This window comes from Balearica regulorum, chromosome 8 (genome assembly GCF_011004875.1).
Source record: "Balearica regulorum gibbericeps isolate bBalReg1 chromosome 8, bBalReg1.pri, whole genome shotgun sequence".
Lineage (NCBI taxonomy): Eukaryota > Metazoa > Chordata > Aves > Gruiformes > Gruidae > Balearica > Balearica regulorum.
In genome coordinates, this window is record NC_046191.1 from 16,113,023 (window position 1) to 16,135,057 (window position 22,035).

Below are 22,035 nucleotides of genomic sequence, written 5' to 3' on the forward strand. Positions count from 1 at the left end.
CTTATTATGGACTTCTTAGGTTCCTTTCCTCTTTGTAGAGGTAGACTTTTATACATTCTCTGCAAATACCCAAGATTTAATGAAGACAATCTGCAGAGAGCAGCATCTCACCTATTTCTGAGTGGATGAGTGGATGCTGGAAACGTAACCAGCACAGGGCAAGTAGGTAGCAATGTGCATTTGTGAGAGCAGCATGGGTTTGTTCTTTCTTTCTTGACTTACAGCTGCAATGATACGTACTGTCCTGAAGATTATTAAGCTTAAAAAAAAAATTCTGGTGCAGCTCTTCAGTTCAGTCACAGCTTTATTGTCCACAAATAGTCAGCTTAAAAATTAACTTTCATGGTCATAGAGCTTTGATAAGAATGGGAGAATTTCTTGCTTGGGCAAATTAAAATCAATAACGTGGAGATAGGGGGAAGGTTTTTATTAGGAATTGAACTTGTTTCTCTTTATCCCTGTGTATTCTTACGATTCTTGAACTTCTTTCAGATGTTACTAGCATGCACGCACACCCCTCTTTTTTTGTGGCACCTGTTTTTCAAGCTTTCTATCTACGTCTGTTTTGGCCAGATAAGTGTTTTGTCTTTGTTATGTTTTTGTTCAGATTGGAATTTATACAGTAACACACACATGCATCTCTTCAAACTATTTTCTGTTGAAATTGTATGTGAAAGTTAGCTGATTTGACATGTTACCAAAAGTTTAGCAATACAATGGATAGAGAATAAAATGAAACCATGGTCTCCTCCCTGCTTATGTTCTTACCATTCTAATCTCTTTGTGGAACAAAAAATAATTATTCAATGCAGTATCGGACCAACTGTCTCCATTTGTATTATAAAGTGAAATTGTCAGGTAGCCTTGAAATCTTGGCAATTTTGACATTACAGAGTTCTTAAGCTGGTATGCTACAAGTTATTTTGTTCCTGTTTCTTATGAGTTAGGGAATCGTAGGATTCTGTGTCTGTGACTGTAGATGTACTGGGTACCATTCAGACCCAAACTGCAGGTAAAGTAAATGTAAGGATTAGGAAGAAAAGAAGGGAAGGAGGTCAATAGACAGTCAATAGACTGTTTGCCATTAGAAATGTGAAAGGAACCCAGTACTAGCAAAATTTGCCATTCTTCTGTTTGAAAACTTTTCTGAGAGAGACTTTCATAGCTGATGTGGCAGGTCTATGGGAGGGCTGCTGGTGAGCCACATCTTAATCTAGATAATGCCACGAGGTGATACTTGGCTTTTAGGTATCTTTTTTTAAAACCTTCTAAGTTTCTGTAATCAAAATGAGAAAGAAAGAAAAAAAATAGTACTGTTGCAAAATCAAATTTTAAAAGGCAGGAAATGCAGAATTAAAATTACCTGGGTGATTATGTTTTAGCCGCTTTGCACCTATGTGTTGTAGGAGAGAAAATTGCATGATTATGTGCTCCTTCTTCCCCCCTCTCCCAAAGGATCTTGCTACTTTCAGTGCACAGGACATTGAGCAGTACTCATTGAGCAAGTTTTGTTTACAGTTTCTTTTATTTTCAGTCCATGTCTGTCTGCCATGTTTACTGCACATTTTTCTTTTTCTTGGGAGCTTTTTACAGAAATCATTATCTTAGTATACAACTGTTTTGCAAACATTTAATTTACCTTTACAACATCCTGCTAAATGAGGAGGGTTTCTTATTCCCATTTTACAAATAGGGAGATGAAGGTAAAATGTTTCCTTTTATTTGGGGAGCCCTGTTTGATGATGTAAAGGCTTTATTTCTTGGGGCAAATAATACATTAAATCCTCTGAAGTATCCCGGTGCTGTTTATATAGATTTCTGCAGCAGTTACAATTGTTTCTTCTTCTTTGTGAAACAAGCACCCAAGCATTGGGGCGTCGTGGGGGATAGAAAAGCAGCAGTACATGCAGCTGAAAATTGTATGGTTTAAGAAACTAGTCACAGAGCAGGGATAGCGTCCACTCCTTGGGGATGGCATTCAGTAGCCTTCATCATCAACGCATCCTGTGGCTTCCCAGAGTTGTGTAGATCTTTCCACCCCACACAAAGGAGCCCTACAGATACATTTCCTTCACCTGAATGACTGCCAGCACAGTTCAGTACGCTGTAGTGCAGGAGGTATCAGTCCCTGGAAGAACAACTACATGACATTGTCTGTTCTTACAAAGCATGCGTAAAAGAGGGCCACGCTGAGGTTGCTAAATTTGAAGCTAGTTCTGACTTTCTTTTTAATGCTTTTGAATACCAAAATATGAAATATAAATAATGTTTTTAAAACATAGTTTTCTGTTTGAAATAAGTTACGTAGACAAGTACTTGTTTCTACAGTTTGATTTGTAAATGTCTTCCTATAAAAAGGCAGTAACTTTTACTAGTCGGTTATTCATAAATACTCATAGTTAGTATGACAGTAGGTTGATAGCTGATTAGTTCACTTTATCCAATGACAGTTGAATTTCTGTGTATTATTTATTGAATGTACAATAAAGGGGTAATACAGTGGCTCTTTCAGCGGCAGTTTGCAGTTTATATATTTTTATGCTCAAGTCAGAGGAATTCATAAAAAAATTTTGAGAAGACATCAATTTGTATAGGTATTACCTCAAGTTTAAAAAAGAAAACTTGGGATGGTGAGAAGGAAATAGGTACTAGTGACAAGCCTTTGCTCACTGGAACTATTGCAAGTTCTTTTGCTAAACTCAGAAGTACTCTTAAAAACCCCATTAAAAGCCCACCCATCTGTCTTTCGTAAGAATAACAGAAATGTGTCAGGCTAAGGTATCACAGTACGAAAATTGCTTGTAGATACGATTTGGCTCTTATCCAAGGTCAAACCACAGTATTTCTTGACCTTCCTACTTAAGCTTGATGCACTGAAAATCTGGGCTGTAAAACTTGGGAGTCATACGATTGTCTAAATCCTTACTTCTCAGTCACGATGTTCCAGAAAAACAAGGCAGAGGCAATGCAATCAGCAGTCCTACTGCTTTCAACTGTTTCTGAATTTCTGTTGGGGAAAGTGTAGCTTTTAGGAAAATTATTAGCTTTTTAAAATTAGTTGGCACTATTAAGGACCTTTATCTGAAAACTGGCAACTAACTGCAAATATTTATTAAACTAACTTTTTAGAAGACTTAGGCATACAGCAATACAGTGAAGTGACTTCTTATAATTACTGTAGGCTTATAGTAACACTTCTAGTAACTTAAAATAATGTGTATCTTCATTTTTCACCCGTCATGCATTTAAATTGGCAAGTCTGTTAGAGAAAGAAAACTGTACTTTATTTTATGGCAATTAGTATATCAATTTACTTCACGTTCTCAAAGTGCTTATTAATTTTAGCTCAAAATAGATCAAATGTACCACATGTGACTGCTGTATCATAATACTACTTATCTATTTTTAAATCTAAATGGACTCTGGGAAAGTACTTTGCAAACTTTTGGCTTCTATTGCGAAGCAGGTTACCTATGTATTTATGAGTAATGTGCCTCCTAATAGGGTCCTGTATTATCCATTGATCTTTCTGGCTACATTTCAAGGCTTTTATGTTTATTATTTTAAAAAAAATGAAATAAAACTCAGGTGAATTGTGTAAATCCTTTTTCAAAATGAGCAAGCTGAGGGAACTCTGTATTCTTTATTTCAGTCCTGAAAATGTTCTGATATTGCAAAGGAAAATGAGATATAAGTCATGAGCTCAGAATTGTATTGTAGTATTTTGTTTTGTAGAAGTTGTCTCTGTGAACTTACATTCAACATCAAAGAAATAATTATTGTTTCCCTGTGTGTATTTATAAGCTTTTAAAAAATGTATTAAATGTCTCTTACTAAAAATACATTGACTAATGGAAAGCAAACAGTCTTCACCTTTCTTACTCTGTAGTCATGGAGTCATGGCTCAAAAGTTATGTATACATTAATATTTCTTTTGCAATGATCAAGTTGGATCTCTTTCTCTACTGCATGTGGTCCGAGTTAAATGTGAGGACTTTTCTAGCAGGATCTCACCAAATTATCATAGTCATGAAAATGAACAAACTAAGAGAGAATCTCCAAGACAGTGAAGAATTTTAGTATTTTCTGGTTGAAAGCAGCTGTAAAATGACAGATAAATCTAAGGAGAGCAGACGAAATGTTGTTGGAGGGTTCCGTGGTTGCCTCTGAGTACGCAGTTGTGTTGTGTGCTAATCGTAGATTGGTTTTTGAGCATAAACCTGTGTAATTGCCATTTGTAGTAATTCAGTCTGAGAGTTACAAAGACAAAAATGCCAACAATAGGCAGCACCACCGAGATGATATCAGTATTTAACAAAACATGATAAAGGAACATTATCTTTGCAGTCTGAACTGCATCATAATTTGGGATCCAAAGGAGTACCCCTAGGTGACAAACATTGACAAACACAGTCCACAATAGACTGCGGATATTTTCATTGCTTAGCCTACAAGCCAAATGGCTGTAGTGCTCTGCGGGTTTTCTCAAGCTGTTCTTCATGCTACAGTCTTGTCTCTGGCTGAAGAGATAGCACCCCAAGGTCAGATTTTACTTTTTTTTTATTTCATACAAGACATCAACATGTTAGTGATGCTGCAGCCACTAAGTTTTATGACTTAAACATCTCAGTATCTGTAGCAACATCAGGTGATACAAATTAAAGGAGGATAGCAAAATGGATTTAACAGACACTAGTGTTTGAGGCATTCTTTTTTCTCAGCATTCCCAAAGCATATCTGTAGTTTGGTATTCATGTCCTGCATCAGCTATTGCTAAGTCAGAAGTTGCTAAAATATTGATGAATATTAAAGAAGTGGGTGTTTTGTCTTTCGTTTATGCATAGTTGGCAGTCAATAACTAAATTCAGTTTTCAGAACTGAAATGAAAGGAGTTGAGATAATGAGATTGTGTTGAATCAGCTTTTGGCCTTTGACCTTCTAAAATTAATGTCTAAAACAGAATTAATGGTGGAATTGTATATAGATGTGGAGTGTTGTCCTTTAAGTTTAAATGGCTGAAAAATAAAGGCAGTGAGGGGTTAGACTTTTTTCTTCTTCTCCATGAACAGTGATAGGGCAGACCTCTTTTCATCTAGAAAATTTTTGCCTATGCTCTTGGGGATTTGTATTGTATATCTTTTTTTTAAATCTGATTCTGTTTTTTTAATGAGGCCATAGTTGGCACCTGACTCTTTTTTTAAACATGAGAGAATAAAACTACTGTATTTTTTTTTGTTTTGCACAATCCTGGTGAAGATGCCTGTTCTTGCTCTATACTTTACACTCAAACTCAGGTTTCGCCTCCACTCACAGTAGTTGTTTCGATGCAGAGCCCTTATCTTGTCCTTCCGTAGCTCCTTGTTTCAGTTTTACCTCTGTCCTGTGTCAGCTCCCTAATGCAGTCTTGCGTCAGGACTCAGTTCCTTGCCTTTTAGCCCTTCCTCTGCTTTTGTTTCTTTTCTTTTTTTCTTTTTTTCTTTTATTTTCTTTCCCCAGTTCTGTTGCGAAATTTGTATTTTTGAGCGTCCAAGACATTCTGGTGAATTCTGGTATCAAGTGTTGCCCATGTTTGTGTCGTAGTTGTTCCTGAAGTGCACACTTAATGGCAGAGAATTGGAAAGTATTTTAATTTTAAGCTGTGTATTAACAGCTTACTAATTATTTGTAAGCAAAGAAGACAGCATCGTTTCCTTTATCTTTTGTATTTCAGCCTTTAATCTCAAGGTTGCTGGTGTAAATATTACTATCATATCTTTGAAATTTTCTTGGGAGGCCCTAATTTGGGGTTTACTCAACTTAGGACAAAAATCAGACTTTATGAAATGTGGCTTTTGTTTCTGTATAATTTTTATTCTCTTAATCTGTAATATGTTAGCCAATTTAAATGGTTTACTGTCAGAGGTCTGATGTTAATCCATTTTGTTGGCTGATGCAAAAAAAAAAAATTAAAAACAATGTTTGAACTTGAGGATACCAATTTAAGTATATCAAACACTAAGTCTCACTTTTAATTTAATCAAAACCCAGTCAATTTTGTTTGAAATTATGTCTATATTTAAGCATTAGGTTTTATATTAAATTTCAGGCTACCAGTTATTTTTAGACTACACTTATAAATTAATGAAAACAGATGGAATGCATGATTAGAAATTTTGGCATATTGAGCAGTCAGGCTGAAGTGAAAAATATTTGAATGTATAATATGTGGGACAAAGTTATATCAAAGAGCGATCTGATTGCAAAAGCAAGGGTGCAAAAGGATGTTTGGAAGAAATGCAGAGAGCGCATCTGCAGGCCCCATTGCACACTGCACGGGATATATGTGGCCTCTGTTCTTCCAAATGGTTGTGTCCCAGTCAAGGGTCTCTCTACTTGTATCTCTAGGTGTGAATTCACCCCTTTAAAGGAGTGAAACAGATAATTTCGATAAAAACTGTCCAGTGAGAGGGGGAGAGAGAGATTCTGTTTTTCAAAAACACTGCATAACTATATATTCATATAATGGTGCTCATATATGATGTTAAAATAGTTACCAAGAAACATGGGTTGCATTTTTATTTTATAGTATTGAGAAGAATTTATCTTTGTAGACAAGGAGAAAATTTAAAGGTTCATGCTGAGTTTGTTGCCCTGCTATTTTTATATCTATTCTAGGTGACTGCCAGCATTTTGTTATCAATCAGGGTTGTTAGTTATGGTTTTGTTTGGAGTTCTGTTGAAAGTATGCTTTTCTTATCTGTGTTCCATGAGCTGGTTGCTTTAAGTAGAACAAAATTTGTACCCAGGATATTAGCTTTTCTTTTTCTTAGGGTGAGTATATACATACCCATTTTTCCTTGGAGGGAGGAAGGAAGGAAGAAAAACTTTGTTTCAATATGAATGGCTATGAGGCTGCAAGTTTTCCAGCAAAGCATAAAGCTTTGATCTTCTAGCTGAAGTTGTTATAATTAAAGAGCAAGAGAAACTGATTTTAGGTTAGATTTATAAATCTTTTCTGAGCATGCTGGGTAGAGTGTTAGCAAGGAACCAAGCTACGTCCACATGAATGCCTGTGAAGCAAGCATAAGAGAAGGTGGAAACAAATTTGGTATCCTGTATTTGCTTTTGGACAATACACCAAGTCTACTTTCTTAATTCTGTGAAATAACAGATCGATGAAGTATATATAATTTTAAATGCTACAGTCTTGGTGGAAGGTGGTGATGAACATTAATGAGGTGCTTTTAATAAAGACTGTTCTTGAAGCTGAACTAGTGGTGTAGCTTTTCAATTACGAGAGTAGAGTATGCTGCTCTGTTCCTAGAGGTCGTGAGTTGGGTTATCCTACACAAAACGAGGAGATAAGATACATTCAGAGCTTGACATCCATATGTTATATTTTTACTGGGTTTGGAATACTGTTTTCCATAGGGGCTGGTGCTGCACACAAGAGTAGTCCAATTGCTGGTGGATGTAATTCAGAGTTACTGAAGAAGTCATTGTTAATGGAATGTGGACTACTATTTATTTAATCTGCTCTTAATTAGCTCGTGGACAGAGGTCTTAATGAACATATACCTGAAGATAATAAGGAGGGTACAGAGATGTAGTTAATCCAGTAATTGTGACAAGTGAATCTCCAGAAATAACAAAAAGTGAGCAGGTTATAAACTGTTAGCAAAATCTGGATGAATAATGAATCTTCTAGTGCTGCTTTTTGTTTTAACTAGGGAAAGAGCAGCACAATTTGAATTAGTTCAAATAATTTCCTTCTGATTGCCTCCTGCCTAATTCCTCCTTTCTCTTTCTACCCATCTTTCTATATGTGCATTTTAGTCCTGCAACATCCATAGCTCCTTGTTAGGTTCAGAATTAGATCATTAAGGACTGAAGTGATATGTTCCCATTTTAATGTGTTTTCCAGGACGTGTCTATTCATTCTACCCTCTGAAAAGCTCTGTAAGAAACTGTATTCAGTGTGCCAAAGTAGTATTTTAGTTCAGTGGGTATAGTAGAGGTTGCATAAGTTTAAGGCATACCTGAAAAGGTAACTCAAATGTAGACTTCAGCTGAGTAGAATTTATAATCACATTCAATGTGGCATCCCAAAAGCCATTCATCTTCGGAACTTGGCCGTGTTTGACATCCTGCATGCCCAACAAACCCTCCAGGAACCATGCAGAGTTGCATTAGACAGCATATTAGCGTTGTTAACCTTTCATAACTTTTCAGTAAAATAAGGCACCAACAGTGTCTTCAAAAATTACAATAATACATCATTTGCCCTATTTGGATGATAAATCAGTCGATATTTTCTTCTCAAAGTGTCATCTTTACTGAGGCAAAGGAATGGAAATGTCAAAGTAGGTTACCTAATAGTACATAAGCAGTCCTTTTCACTTCAGATAAGTATTCATCTAGGCTTTAATTTCTGCGTAATTTAAGTATTGCATCTTTTCTGTCATATAAGAAAGGTGAGCAGAGGGCTCTGTAATTGCAATTACTAAGTTCATTATTTTGATATTTCACTTAAATGGGATGCCATGTGTTTCCTGTGCACCGCCCCCCAAGAGTGGAGAAAGGTGGATCTTATAGTGGGAATAAGTTTAAAAATTCACCCAATGTATTGCAACTGGTACCTCATTTTGGCAGTTTTCTTTGGTAGAGTTTAACTTGAGAGGAATTGGAAGAAAACCAGAATCTTCCCACATGCCATGTGACTCCCAGAAATAACAACTCTATATTGAGGTTGTAAGGAAAAGTTATGAGCATCTGAGAACAGCTCTAAGTGAAACATGCTTGTTCTTTGAGGAGGAAGAAAAGAAGCCTCTGGCTAGTTACAAAATTGTAGGCATTTTTCTCAAGGTGGTTCAAATAAGATAATAAATTCAAGAGGTAACGTGTCTTCCAGCTCTGCCAAATCAGAGGGATTTTCGCTTCCCAGAAATTATAAGGGCCACACAATCCTATTGTAAGGTAGACTTTACCTATTCAAAATAGGAATATTCAAAACTCTTTTTTTTATTCGTAATCATGAATAGGATGCCCATATCACTGCAAGATTAAGGATAATATTCCCAGTTATTTGCAGGAATCACCTCAAATGGTGAAGGCCTGCGTAGGCAAATTCTCTGTTTTCCCTGTGTGCAGTCTGCAGTGGAGGTGTGCAGTGAAGCTGTCGGTTATTTCAGACAGGCATATTTCTGTGACTCCAGACTTTTTGGCAGAGATCTCTCTTTTAAAGATGAAAATATTTGGATGTTTGTCATTTGTCACAATTCTCAAATTCTGACCTGTGTAGGTTTCCTGTGTGCGGTTTGGGGTGGATTTTCTTACCAAGAGTTCTGCTAATCAGGACAAATCAAAAGAAATACCAGTGGTATCTCTCAAAAAAAGAACAAAAACCACTGTCTTTGAACAGTTACTTGTTTTTCTTGGCTTGCTTTCATACATACAGTCATCATGTAGTAAGCCTAAGCAATTTGTAATTAATCTGTGGAAGGTCAGAATAAGACTCTGAAAGTGCTTTGCCTGGGAATTTTTAGCTCCTGGGTCTGTGACAGCCATTTTTATCAGGTAGGTCTCTTGACTTTTTGAGAAGGTGAAAATGGAGTTAAAGGTGTGTGTATGTTGAGATGGTTTACATTGTCATGGATGCTTCATTTCTGTAATTATCAGAAATAGAAACCAGTGGAAAGAAATTGTAGAGTGAACTGTGTTAATTAATGTTGTTCAGTATGAAATGCACTGGCTCTGTGCCACAAAAATTTCTTTACCTGTTATTCATTAGCTCAGTAGGCAAAGGGGAAAATAACTGCGTGGTCAAATTTTGCTTGAATACAAGTTTGGGGAATTCTTTGGATAACAGTGGTATAGAAGAGTCTTGCAGTATCCTTGTTGAGAATACGGAGTTGAGTGTCAGTGCTTTGAGGTGACCTACTGTGAGAAGCTGCTGTCAGTGGCATTTCACAGCATGAAATACAGTGCTTTTTCAGGATGCATTTGTAATTGTTGTTTGCTCCTATTTCTCTTTAAAGTGAATTAAAGATAAATACAACTAATGGATGTTCTTGTATCTAATTAAAAATAACTTCAGGAATATTTTCTGTCATTTACCTGTCAGTTAAAAGTTTATATTACAGTTAAGAAATACTTTAAATATTGTTTAACTGTGGAAAAGTTTATTCTTTGTGCAATTGAATAGAGTGCGCTATAATAGAGCTAGGTAGCATCATGAGTACCTGCTTATTAGAAGGAAAATCTTTGATTTTTTTTAAACAAAATGCAGAATTGTCAAACTTCTTGGAATAAAGATGTTATGTATTATCAAGCACTGATTTTGCACTGAAAGTAAGCAAAATTTGTGTGTTCAGCACAGCTTGTAACTTACTCTCTGTAAGCTGGTGAAGGGCACCACTAGTTTCTTTTGATCTTAGTAGAAAAAAGATCTTTGATCATTTTGCTTTGAGAGTGAAAATGCAATTGCAAGGTTGTGGCTGCTTGAGGATACAGTATTAAGGATTTGCATCTTTTCTCTGCTGTCATTCATACTGCATGCTGAGCTGACGTGCCATGTGAATTGTTTGATTTTGTTCAGAGAATTACAAGGAATGGTGTATTTTATCCATAGTTGCTTCGAAAGCTTTTCTCAAGAGTTCTGTGTTGTGAATAGAGAGATCTATATAGCAACTTCTAGAATATTGTTTTATGAATTCTTAATTATTATTCTTAAAATGGTCTTTACTTGTATTAATAAACATCAAGTGAAACAGCATCTTGGCAAGTTTACATTGAGAAAAGGAAAGAAAAGGAACAGCTATACATTTAATCTTGTAATGTTTCTATCCTGGAAAGTTCTGTCTGCTTTCCTGTGCTTTACACAAATATTAGAATAAATTAAATGTATTTGTAGTCATGTTATTTCTCTCATTCTTAGTAAGAGTGAAGGATAGATCTTCTGACCATTCTGCCTACTGACAATTGCATCTTGTGATAAAGTTTTCTCAATTTCGACATACCCATCTGAGCTTTAGCTGTTTTGATCTTTACTGTAAAGTAATGCTTGGGAATGCCAAAGGATGCTATGGACTGAGAAGTAAAGTGCCTGTTTGCATAGCGGTAGCCAGAAAACACTCATAAGTATTTGGTTTTTTTTTACTTGGTAAATTATTTCTGTTATATCCAAATGCAAATACTATTTAAGAATATATCCAGATTGCTAATAAATAAATTCACCTTCCATGAAATGAACTGGATATAATTTATAAATGAAAACCCATCACAAAGAGGGAAAAAATAAGATCCGTGCACTTTCCTGCTACCTCACTAAGAAAATAGCTAGTAATGAGAAAGTTGGTGCGTGAATTATTTCCCCTTTAAAAAATCTGAGATATTTAGTTGTGTTTATACAATACTTTACGGATGAATGACTGAGTACTTTTAAAACTTGCTGTTCAGTATTACAGTTTTTGTACCTCACACTTTGTTTGATCTTAAACCAGCAGATGGCATTTGTTACTCCATTTAAGTGCAGACTAACATAAATGCTGCAAACCCAGTGTAGTTATCGCCAGTATATAGAGAAATCGTGTTGGCTGAGCTGTACTTCCAATGCCTCTGTATTAATACAAGTTCCTGCAACTGGGATACTGCTTGCTTAGCACAAAGTGTATTAGGAGCATTTAACAAACTTTGAAATATCCTCTTACACATTCTACACTTTCTTGTCTTGGGGCCAGCAGCATTCCCTCTATTTTTCAGGGATTTAATGCCACTTTCCCCTCTAGCTGCTGAGGGGGATAGTGCTAGAGCTCCACCAATTCAGTCTTTCCCCTGTTTTGTAGAGTATTGGAAGCTGAGCAGGCTGGTGGGAGTGGAGAGACCAGGACACTCCAGGGCAGTCCGTAGTCTAGCAGTAAGGCACAGGAATGCAGGATCTGTTCCTCATGTAGGTAGAGTCGTGTGCATCTCCGCATCACATGACCAAATGTTTTGTACTTTAGACCATACTTTCTGAAAGCCACTACTGTATTCTGATTTGCATTCTGTACTTTTTCATTCTATGAAAAAGCACTATCCCTTCTGGTGAAGTAACTTTGGGGTTGCTTGCTTTCTTATTTGGATATTTTCCTAATTGAACCTAAATGTCATATAATTGAGGAGCACTCCAGTTTTGGAGGAAAACAAAACTATTAATTTAAAATGTTTAGCTCAGAGTGGAGTCAGTTGGTTTTGTTTTGGTTTTTTTCCTCTAGGGAATGTGCTGGTGATTTAAAATGCAGACAGGCTTCTTGAAAGAGGTACTGAAATGATTCTAGTTACTCTGGTATTTATCATTCTGGTCTCTAACTGTACAATGTGGAATCTGATAGTAGAGTGTAGCTACTACTACAGTAAAGAATTTTTGTCTACAAGACTTTAGTGTTGGTGAGCATTTTACTACTGTCCCTTCTTTCACTTCTTCCCATTATCCCATATCACGTGACCCCAAATCTCTCAGGTTTAATTATCATTTGTTATGTGAGGCACTCTTGACTCAGGACGTGTAACGCTTAATTTGTCCTGAGCAGGGGGTTTCAGACATAAATGTGCCTCTTATAGAGCAATTCCTTAATATAACGAAGTGGCTAAACCAAGGAAGGGTAGACCAAACCTGCAGATTCTAGAAAAAGTAGAGCTTATCAGCCTGAAGCTTTCTGTAGCCGAGATACCCTTCACAGCAGCTGCTTACCGTTTCTGTGAGAGACACAGATCTTCAGCATCATTGTTCTAATGGGAGATCGGCCAGAATTCAAGCAGGTAGCTTCTCCTTCAACCCAGTCAGATTTTGAGCAAAAAGTCCAAGTTTTTAGTGTGTTTGTTCTAATTCAGGATCTTCATCTTACTCATTTTGACGGATAACCCATTAATGCTCATTATTAATCAACAGTATATTTTGTTGTAAATTTAGTGGACCAAAAGCGTTGTCTGCTGCTAGTTTTTTCAGAGAGACAGAGTTACGGAGGCCACACGCTAAATTTCTTCAAAGTTTAACCTTGAATTTTAGTTAAAATAAGTCCATATACTTACCTGTTTTTTTCTAGACCTCATTTGTCCGAAAGCAAGAGCATCTCACTTAGTCTTGGCAGACAATTGTTTTATGCAAGTATAACAAAACCCACTTACAGAGGTCATTTCTCTTTTGCTGAAAAGTAGCAGGGTTTGTACAAAACTTCTGATTGTATGTCAGACTACCTTAATTACTGCTATGAAGTAACTACGGAGGGTTGAGTGGCTTACGATCTAGAAGGGCATGGACCAAGCAGATTTCTACAACTACTTTCAGAAGATTTCTTGTACTTATGTGAAAGCAGCTATTTTAAAGATGGATCTTTGTTAAACTTTGTATTATTATGGAGCTGTTGTGTAATCTTTATTCATGTTCTGATAACCTCTGTCTTGCAATGGGACAATCCAGACCAGCAAGTACGTCATCTTGAAGGAAGCTGTAAGAAAAGCAAGGAGGAAGGAGCCATGTTAGAAAGGAGAGGAATCCAGTTCTCTTTGGTGAGTTGGACAGTGTTGTGGAAGGTCTGGCTTGTAATGAAGGAGTTCTCTGTCCCCTTCTTCTCAACACTGGATTTGGGACTATGGCTGCAAGCTATTTGACTTTGGAATAACCAGATATGTTGACAGAAATGAGGAAACAATCTGCCATGGTATGTGTGTGTAGAAAAATCACATCATCTTCGATGATGAATTTGTCAAATTTTGACAAGAAAACTGATGGGAAGAGTGAGAGCTTGTAGCTTGCATATGAAAAATCAGATGCTGAATTTGACTTTTTTCCCCCCTAAGTTCTTAGGGGCTTTCTTATTCCTTTTGTATCATCATGGATAAAGAATAAATGATGCTGTTAGACCATGTGAGCCTAAATTTATGCTTTCTGATGAGAGATTAAGGTATTAGATGTCTGCTGCAATTAAGTTTGTGTACAGTAGATGCCAGTAGAGGTCTACTGAGTCAAAATAGAAATATGACCAGCATTTCCATAGCAACAACTTCCTCTTGGCAGTCCTATTTATAGAAGTGCTGCAGTCCCAGCCTTAGTACTGCTCTCAGAGGGGCTCTCCTCTAAGGGTTAACCGTTTTAGAAAAAAGGTACACGTAAAGGTACACTAAGACTGCATGGGTTTGCTTTCTTGTTTTTTATTAAGCAGGGAAGTTATTGGTTGTGTTTATTTTGTTTATATACAATTTTTAAAAATCTTTGTTTCAAAATGGAAAGCCATTAACTCTGTAAGATATTAGCAACTACTGCTCTTCCCTCCGTGTGTTTAAAAAGAAATGCAAGCTAGTGGCATGGTGCTGGATGTATAGTAAAAATAAAAATGCATCTGCTTTTTCCAGAAGCCTTTTTCTGCCTCTGTTTTTCTACCCATAATTCTTTCTGAAACATGCATGCCTGGCAAGCCTCAAAATGGATTGTGTTTGATTACATAATTTCTGATTAAAATGCTCATTTATTTTTTTAGTTATGAAATGGCTATCTGTATACTTTGTTTTATGTCCTTTTCTCTCAAGCTTTATATAACTAGAAAAAAATCATACATATTTCCTCAGGCTCATAGCACAGAACACTCTAGGTTCTCTAGTATATATTATTTAACAAATTTTAGAGTTACTAAATGCTTATAAAATTTTGTATTTTCTAATGGAAAATTAGACAAATTATTTTATTTTTCTTAAATGTGTTGGCTGCATTTTTCAATTTATTTTATTGGTCAATAAAAGACCTGCTAAATTCAGCAAGAACTTCAAGCTCTTAACAATGGAGGAACCCTCACTAACACTTTGTATCAAATAATTGCTCACTCATTTGGTAATAAATAATAAATACTAAAATTCAACTTTCATTGTTGAAATAACTGATGCTTAAAGGAAAAGATGTGCTTTATCAAGCCATCACTTTTTAAAGCAAACAAATAAACTTTCTTTAACCTCTAGAAAAAAAATTCTTTATTATTCATTTATAAGTTATTTTTCCATAGATTACAAACAAAATAAATACGCAGAAAATGTGACAATATGTCTTCTTTATGTGCGGATGAAGACCAGTGCTGAAAAGGAGAAATACTAATTTTAAATATTTAAAATAAGGAGATAGAATTTTTTTTTTTTAAGCCCTTAAAGAGAAGTAGAACATGCATAAACAGGCAGATTGAGACTCAACTTTGTAGGCAACCAAGAAGATAGTAGGTTTCAAGATTTGGAATTAAGACCTAAATTTTAGTTAACTGCAGGTGATTTGAAATTTATTTTGCATCATGGATCCATTTTGCAATGTCCTGTCAAGAAATACAGTTAATTGTCTTTAAAGCTCCTGTATGTTTTTGATTGCAAGATATTCATGGTTAACCTTCATTAAACACTAGAGAAGGCACTCCCAGTTTTGACACAGTATGAGGCATTTCAGTTCTTCGTAGTATGGCATTAGATCCTAGGAGTAAGATAAATACGTTTCAAAGATATATAGATGTACTGTGATTTTTAATGTTTTTCTATTTTGTACTTCTTTAAAATTCAGGAATTTCATGGTTACTTTACTTGAGAAACATCTTAAATATTTTTGAATTATAATGTGTGCATTTTTCTGCATTCAATTAAAGCAGGAGTGTACAGATCATGCCATTACTCAACCGTCTAGGTACTTCGAAGGAAGGAGGGTGTTCTCTTTCTTAATTCTTAAATTTTAAGACTTGACTGGTAGGGTAGAATTGCCTTTTAGAAATTGAGAAATTATCTTTTAACAGATTATTAGAAAGAAATTGCCCACATAGCTACATTATTTCCTGATTCTTTCTTAGCCATAAACTGCAAGAGTCTGTGGCTGGGTTATAGTGCTGTGTGTTGTTACTTACGCTTGAGATACACACACTGGACATCAGCTGCTGGGAAATGCACACAAGGTTATGGTTTGGCCATCAGGAAAAGTATAAATGGTTTTGTTGCCTTTATCAGATTAGAGGACCACAGTGTTAGCCCTTTCTGTGGCTAACCACATCATCATGTTGTTTCTTAGAAATTTGTGGGAGTTTTTTTTCAGTAAAAAAAAAATTCACTGAATATTATTTATCAAAATATTATACCTTACACATGTAACATTCACAGCTGAATCTCATACCCATCTCTCTGAGTGTTTTAATGTGTTTTAAAATACTGCTAAGATTTAGTGGATAGAATTTAGTGAAAGTAAAATTTCTGCCTAAAGGAAATCCTTAACATTTCAGTATTGACTTTGGCTGCGAGGAGAACGTGGAGCTTTGTTATCTCTTGTAGAACAGAAATTTTAGAAACCAGTTAGAAACTTTGAAGCAACTCTCCTTTACATTTTTCTACCTAACTAATGCTTTTCTTAAATCGTATGCCTAGCCAGTTTGAACTGTTTGGGAGCGCTTTGGAAGAGACGGAGTTCCGCAGGCAAAGGGAACCACCGCACCAGCACTGAGCCCCTGGGCCAAGGTTGCTTGGTCAGGCACCGGGGTTGTGAGCTGCTTGGCATACACCAGGTACCGCATATGCTGAGTAGCCTGGGCAGCTGGGGATTATTTTGCAATAAATATGAACAAAGAGGGGATTTTCAACACTGCCCAGCTGTAGAAGCTAATAGGAGACCTGGATGGCAACTGGCTAGTCTTCATGACTTCAGACTTTAATTGCTTTTTAAATAACTGACTTGAAGTAAGCCATTTTTTTGTATCAGAAAGGTTTCCTAGGCCATAGAGATTGTCTGTAGAGTAAAACTTATTCGGTGAAAATTAAATGCATCTTAATCGGGCCTGATATTATATGGGTCGTACCTGTGCAGAGAGGTTGGCACACGCCTGATGTGACTTGGGTTGCCCTGAGTGGGTAGAGCATCTGGATGTTGGTGGTGTGGATGGAGTATAGCCAGCTTTTGCTCTTTTGGGAGGGCATGCAAGTTTAACCACAAGCACTGGACAGCTTTAGATCAAAGCTGGCCCAGGTTCTTCCTCCAGATTGGAGCATGGGTAAGATGACCTCAAGTCTGTTTGGACATGTCTGTGTAAGCATTTGATGGTATTTAAAGATTTACAAACTGTTCTGAGGAAAAGCAGTGCTGGCTTAGCAAGTGGAAATCCTAAGACAAGCAGAGCCACAGAATTTTACCTTTGATAAAGCATCATCCGTTGCTGGACTACTCAGCTTTTGGGCAGTAAAATACTATGCCAGAGCTTATGGACTTAGTGCTTCATATATAACATATAAAATACTTGGTGTGTATAGATTAATGTTGCATTGATTTGGAAGACTAGTGTGTTGATAAGATGAAAGATTAGGTAAAAAGAAATTGGAGACTCCACCTTTAAAGATTATGGACTTGATATGAAGACATTGAAATCCACCTGGGATGTGGGCTTCACAGAAAGTTAGTGTGGTAGTATTTTTTGTATTATTCCAGAATGCCAATCAATGCCAAAAATTTCTGAGGTTAGGGAAGTGTATTCTTCTCTGTGTATAAATATGACCAGTACTTTCTTTTCATGTTTTGCTGTGGAGAAGAACTTCTATAGCAGAGTTCTCAGGCAGTAGTTTGTAAAATTCTGGCAAATTCAGGTTTTCTCTGAAGATATCTTTTAATAATCCCTTTTCGATAACCTTTTTTCACTTAAACCAGTTCACTTCTGTGGTCTCAAAGGGTAGATATTTCTGCTTGCTATTTTTGGCACCTGATTGAAGTCTCCAGGTTAGTCACTTGGGTAAATTCAGACCTCTGAATTTTGCTGGGCAGAATTGCTCTCTGGCAGTTTCTGCATCTCTCCATTGACTCTAGAGGGTTGGCAGACTTTAACTTATGTAATGTGTGAATTTTGTAAATTCCCTCTTTGAGATCAGGGAAACAAAATGGTTTAGTTGAGGGCTTGTGTGAAGGATAAGGCAACAGTAGTGTAAAGGCTGAGAACCACAGGAGAGGAGAGAGACAAGATGAGCACCCATCATACCAGGGGGCTTTGTTTTCTGGAGAAAACAGCCAAGGTCAGAGAAAATAAGAGTCTCTTGGAAGGATACCCTGGGTGCCTAGAGACTTGCAGTGAGCTACAGGGGAGAGCATGGCCATACAATTCCAAAGGGGCTCTTCCAGCCCCCAAAAGTTTGCCAAGCAGGGAAATAAGCGTACTGTAGTTGTCTAAGCATTTCTTATATTACTGTATGGAAGGTGGCATAATGTTACTATATCATGAAGTGGTTATATATGGCACATAATGTCTCCCCTCTGTCTATTTGTGACCCCTGATGAGGCAAACGGATCCCCATGGTCTTCACTAGCTCTTGTTTCTGGCCTTGAACCGAGAGGGTGTTATTGCAGTCAGCATTGATCCTGCAACAAAGCAGGTAAAAGGCTGGAAGGTGTAAGGTGGAAAAGGACCTAGAACGGGATCCAGGGAAGGTTGCAGCACCTGACCCTTGCTGGGAAGAGGAGCGTGGTCACCAACAAGATAGCAGGTGGTCATCCAGATTTGCAGACCGGTGTGTAAAATATAAGTGGTTAGGCATTTGGTTTCAAATTGTGAACAGGTGCTGGAGAAAGAAATTGTGTTTCCGGAGTATATCTGGAGCCTGAAAGCAAAGGGTGTTTCTGCGCTTTGCGTAGAGTCTAGAAATTTGAACTGTTGTGTTGACTGAGGCCAATTACAACAACTCTGCAAGTGCCCGTTAGGAGGAATGTAGCCGAATCTGTAAAGTCTGTCCCTCGGCATTTTTATTGTTTTATCATTATCATAGGCGGTTCGTCATCATGGGTGTTTTTCTGAAGCATGGAGCTGTTATGAAATAGTTATGTAATGTCCAAGGATGGATAACTGCTGACATTTGAAAACTATTCAGTGAGAAGCATGGTGGTGAAAAATGAGAGGTATGTCTTTAACACGTGTTGACTAAGACAGGAGACAGATTGTGGAGAAGTTATTTCAATCTTCCTTAAGAATAGCCTAACTTTTTAAGGAGCCACATCTTACATGTGCAGAGGATATACTGGGAAACCTGCCTGATGTATGTGTTTCCATTTTCACAGAACCGAATATTTAGTATTACCCATTGTAAGCGTGCAAAATTACATAATTTGCAAGTTAGTACAATTTAATATTATAAATATAGCTTTCAATTTATTTTCCCTATGTTTTGTGCCATTAAAAATTATGCTTTCTAGACTTAGTCTAGAGTTGAAAATACTTGAATTTCTTGTGAATGAAAAAACTTTTATGCAATTCCAAGAGACTCGCATGCAAAGCTTTTACATAAGCAATGTCAGGAGCTGGTGACCGTGACTTTGTGACTCCTTCCAGCTGCCTTTGGGGCTGGAAGAGTGAGCATGCTGCTAGCTAAGGATCTCCAAACGCTGGTTGTTCTGGTACTTTATTCCTGAAAAAGTTAAGTGTATTTGGCTCATTCTTGGAGTAAGGAGAGCCCAGTTGCGATAAGTATAATGCAGTCATGTTTATATATAAGTTTGAATTCAACTTCTGCAGTCTTGGTTTTTCTCAAAGGAGGAAAATACTACTTTTTTTACCAATAATAAAATAATAGTTTCTTCAGTAATTTTTGCAATTAACCTCCTTGCTTGTAAAGTTGTTTAGTTGAAAGCATGAAGGTACTAATGGTTAGATTACAGCTGGTTATGTTTGTTATGATGATGGTGGTACTCCATGTTCATAACAGGGGAAGAACAGCAGAATAGTCACTTTTCTTTTTTCACTCATGGTTGTGGTAAATTGAAAAAAAAAAAAAATCTACCTTCTGATCTTTAGTTCTGAGGAAATTGTTTATAGTATTTTAATATCAAATGTATATTTAAATATAAAATGTGATGCATTAAAAAGCTGTGAAAAAACCATGCTAGAGCAATTATTGCATTTTTTTTTTCTAAACCACTTTTCGACTGACATGAAAAGAGACTTTTAGCAGTATAAACCAGTACATTATAGAGCTTTTCTTAACAGGAAGTAGAAGAGAGTAGTGGTTAGAAAACACTGCGTACAGGAAGCTTGACACATGCATAGCTCTTAGTGGCTCTGGGTTGTCCAGCTCCCTTCAGATAATTTCTCTTTTGCTTTGTAAAAGTCGCCGGTGTGTATAGATGGCAGCTCAGAAGGAGGTACCTTGTAACCAGTGCACAGGGACGGCCACAGCGCTGCAGAGACTGGAAGGTTTTGCTAATCGCCTTTTCCATAGGCATTCAAAGAGTGGTGCGCATGAACAGAGAGCGGCTCTGGAAAATGAGAGCCAACATTGCTCTGAACTTGCTGTCCTATGGGACAAATCAAGTAAGTAGGGGTTTTTGTTTGCTTTATAGATACTCGCTCTTCAGTTTCCCTAGCAAGTGAAGAACTTGCATATTTGTAATCAAGTACAAACACGGACCTGTGATACGTTCCAGGGGCGATTTTACAATTCATTACCTAAAGGTATTAATTTGAAGACTAGTGCATTGCATCAGGTGGGGGGAGGTGGGGGGCTGGTTCATGGACTGGTGGCTGGCAGGAGGATTTGTCCCTCATCCCTTCTTTTCTCTTCAAGCACAGTTGACTTGTTTTGGCAAGCCCCCACCCCGATTTTTACTTCTGAATTAGTTCCTTTATTTTCAGATTAAATCAGCTAGTTCAGCAGAAATAGAAAACTCACTAAAGATTGTAGTGTTTAAACTTTGGAATGGGCAGACAGTGCTGCACAGATTAAACTTCCAATTATAGGGCTTTTTATCATTCATTGTTTTAAGGGTTATATACATCAGAACACTCTATACAGTGGTTAACAATATAAAATTGTGTTTGGTTTTAACTATTACATATTAATTTAGTGTGGGAATGCCGACTATCATTAGCTGTAATTTCTTAGTGAAGAGTTTACAGTATGATTTGTATGGACTAAAACTTTTCATGATTGCATTTTGAGTAATAAATGTGAGATTTCAAAAAATACCACAATCTAAGTAAATTGACGTTTGATTATCACTTTTTTCTTTTTAAAGCCATGCATTATTTTGCAAAGCAATTATTTTCTCTGTAGTTAAATACTCATTTTAAAATGTTACAATATGGTAATAGATGATAATTTTGTTCCAGATTTCAGATTCATTGATGGATTTTGAGATAGCACAATTATTTCAATTGAAAATAGGCCTTATTGGAAATGCTTAGCATCACAGTGTTACCATGAAGAAAATCAGTATTTATACATCTCCCTGCTTGCAATTTAAAATATTATGAGAGTAGGGAGTGAGTCTGCTCTCAGAGGATAAGCAGTAAACATGGAAACAAAAAGGTGTTAATGCTTTGACCTAAAATAGATTAAATCTAGGTCTCCCAAATGAGATGGGAAAGGATCGACTAGTTTTATTGGGAAGATAAATAATGAAAGTGCATAAATTCTGAGCTTCCACTTCTCCAAAATATTTTCAGCTTGGTAAAAATAGAGGCATACTTGTGTTTATGTAGAAGCTCTTTTTTATGTAAATAAATATTTGAAAAAATAACACTGAAGCATTTTTGTTTATATAACGTGAAGAAAAAAATGGTATTGACCTACTGACACTTAGAAATTGTGACCTGTTTGTGTACAAGTCTCTACTATTTCCCCCCCCCCCATTTGAGGCAGGCTTCCTTGTATGACATGCTTGATGAGGAAATGGACTGTCGTGTCTCTTGATGATAAACATGGTGAAAATGGCTGTTCCGCAAATGCTATTTTCAGTCGTAATTAAGCACAGTGGTTGCATGCAGTTCTTCTGAGCCAGTTACTGAGCTGGTAGCTGAATGGTGGTTGATGCTGTAGCTTTGATTTCGGGATGAAATTCTGAATCTTTATCCTGAACCTTTACTCTCAATTTGTAGTTTACTTAAAAAATAAAATAAAATACTGTAGGTACACATGGACTAAGTATACGTTTCAAGATTCTTATTTCACCACCACTGTAGCCAAAGGAATGATAGAGGAGATAAGGAGTACAGTGGAGGGACTATTTCTGTCTACTACTGACTCCTAATTATATCTTCAGAAAAA

General features: G+C 36.7%; 1 protein-coding gene across 2 annotated transcripts in view; it reads left to right on the forward strand.

The window, feature by feature from the left end:
- PRKACB (protein kinase cAMP-activated catalytic subunit beta) overlaps window positions 1–22,035 on the forward strand; it is a 73,458-nt gene that overhangs the window by 16,931 nt on the left and 34,492 nt on the right. Inside the window, exon 1 of one of the 2 annotated variants that reach the window (XM_075759795.1) lies at window positions 20,024–20,300. The exons of the other annotated variant lie outside the window; for it this stretch is intronic. Within the exon in view, the coding sequence (XP_075615910.1) occupies window positions 20,114–20,300 (187 nt within the window). The 5' untranslated portion in view covers window positions 20,024–20,113. Of the gene's footprint in view, window positions 1–20,023; window positions 20,301–22,035 lie in introns of those variants that run through there. 2 annotated transcript variants of the gene reach the window in all.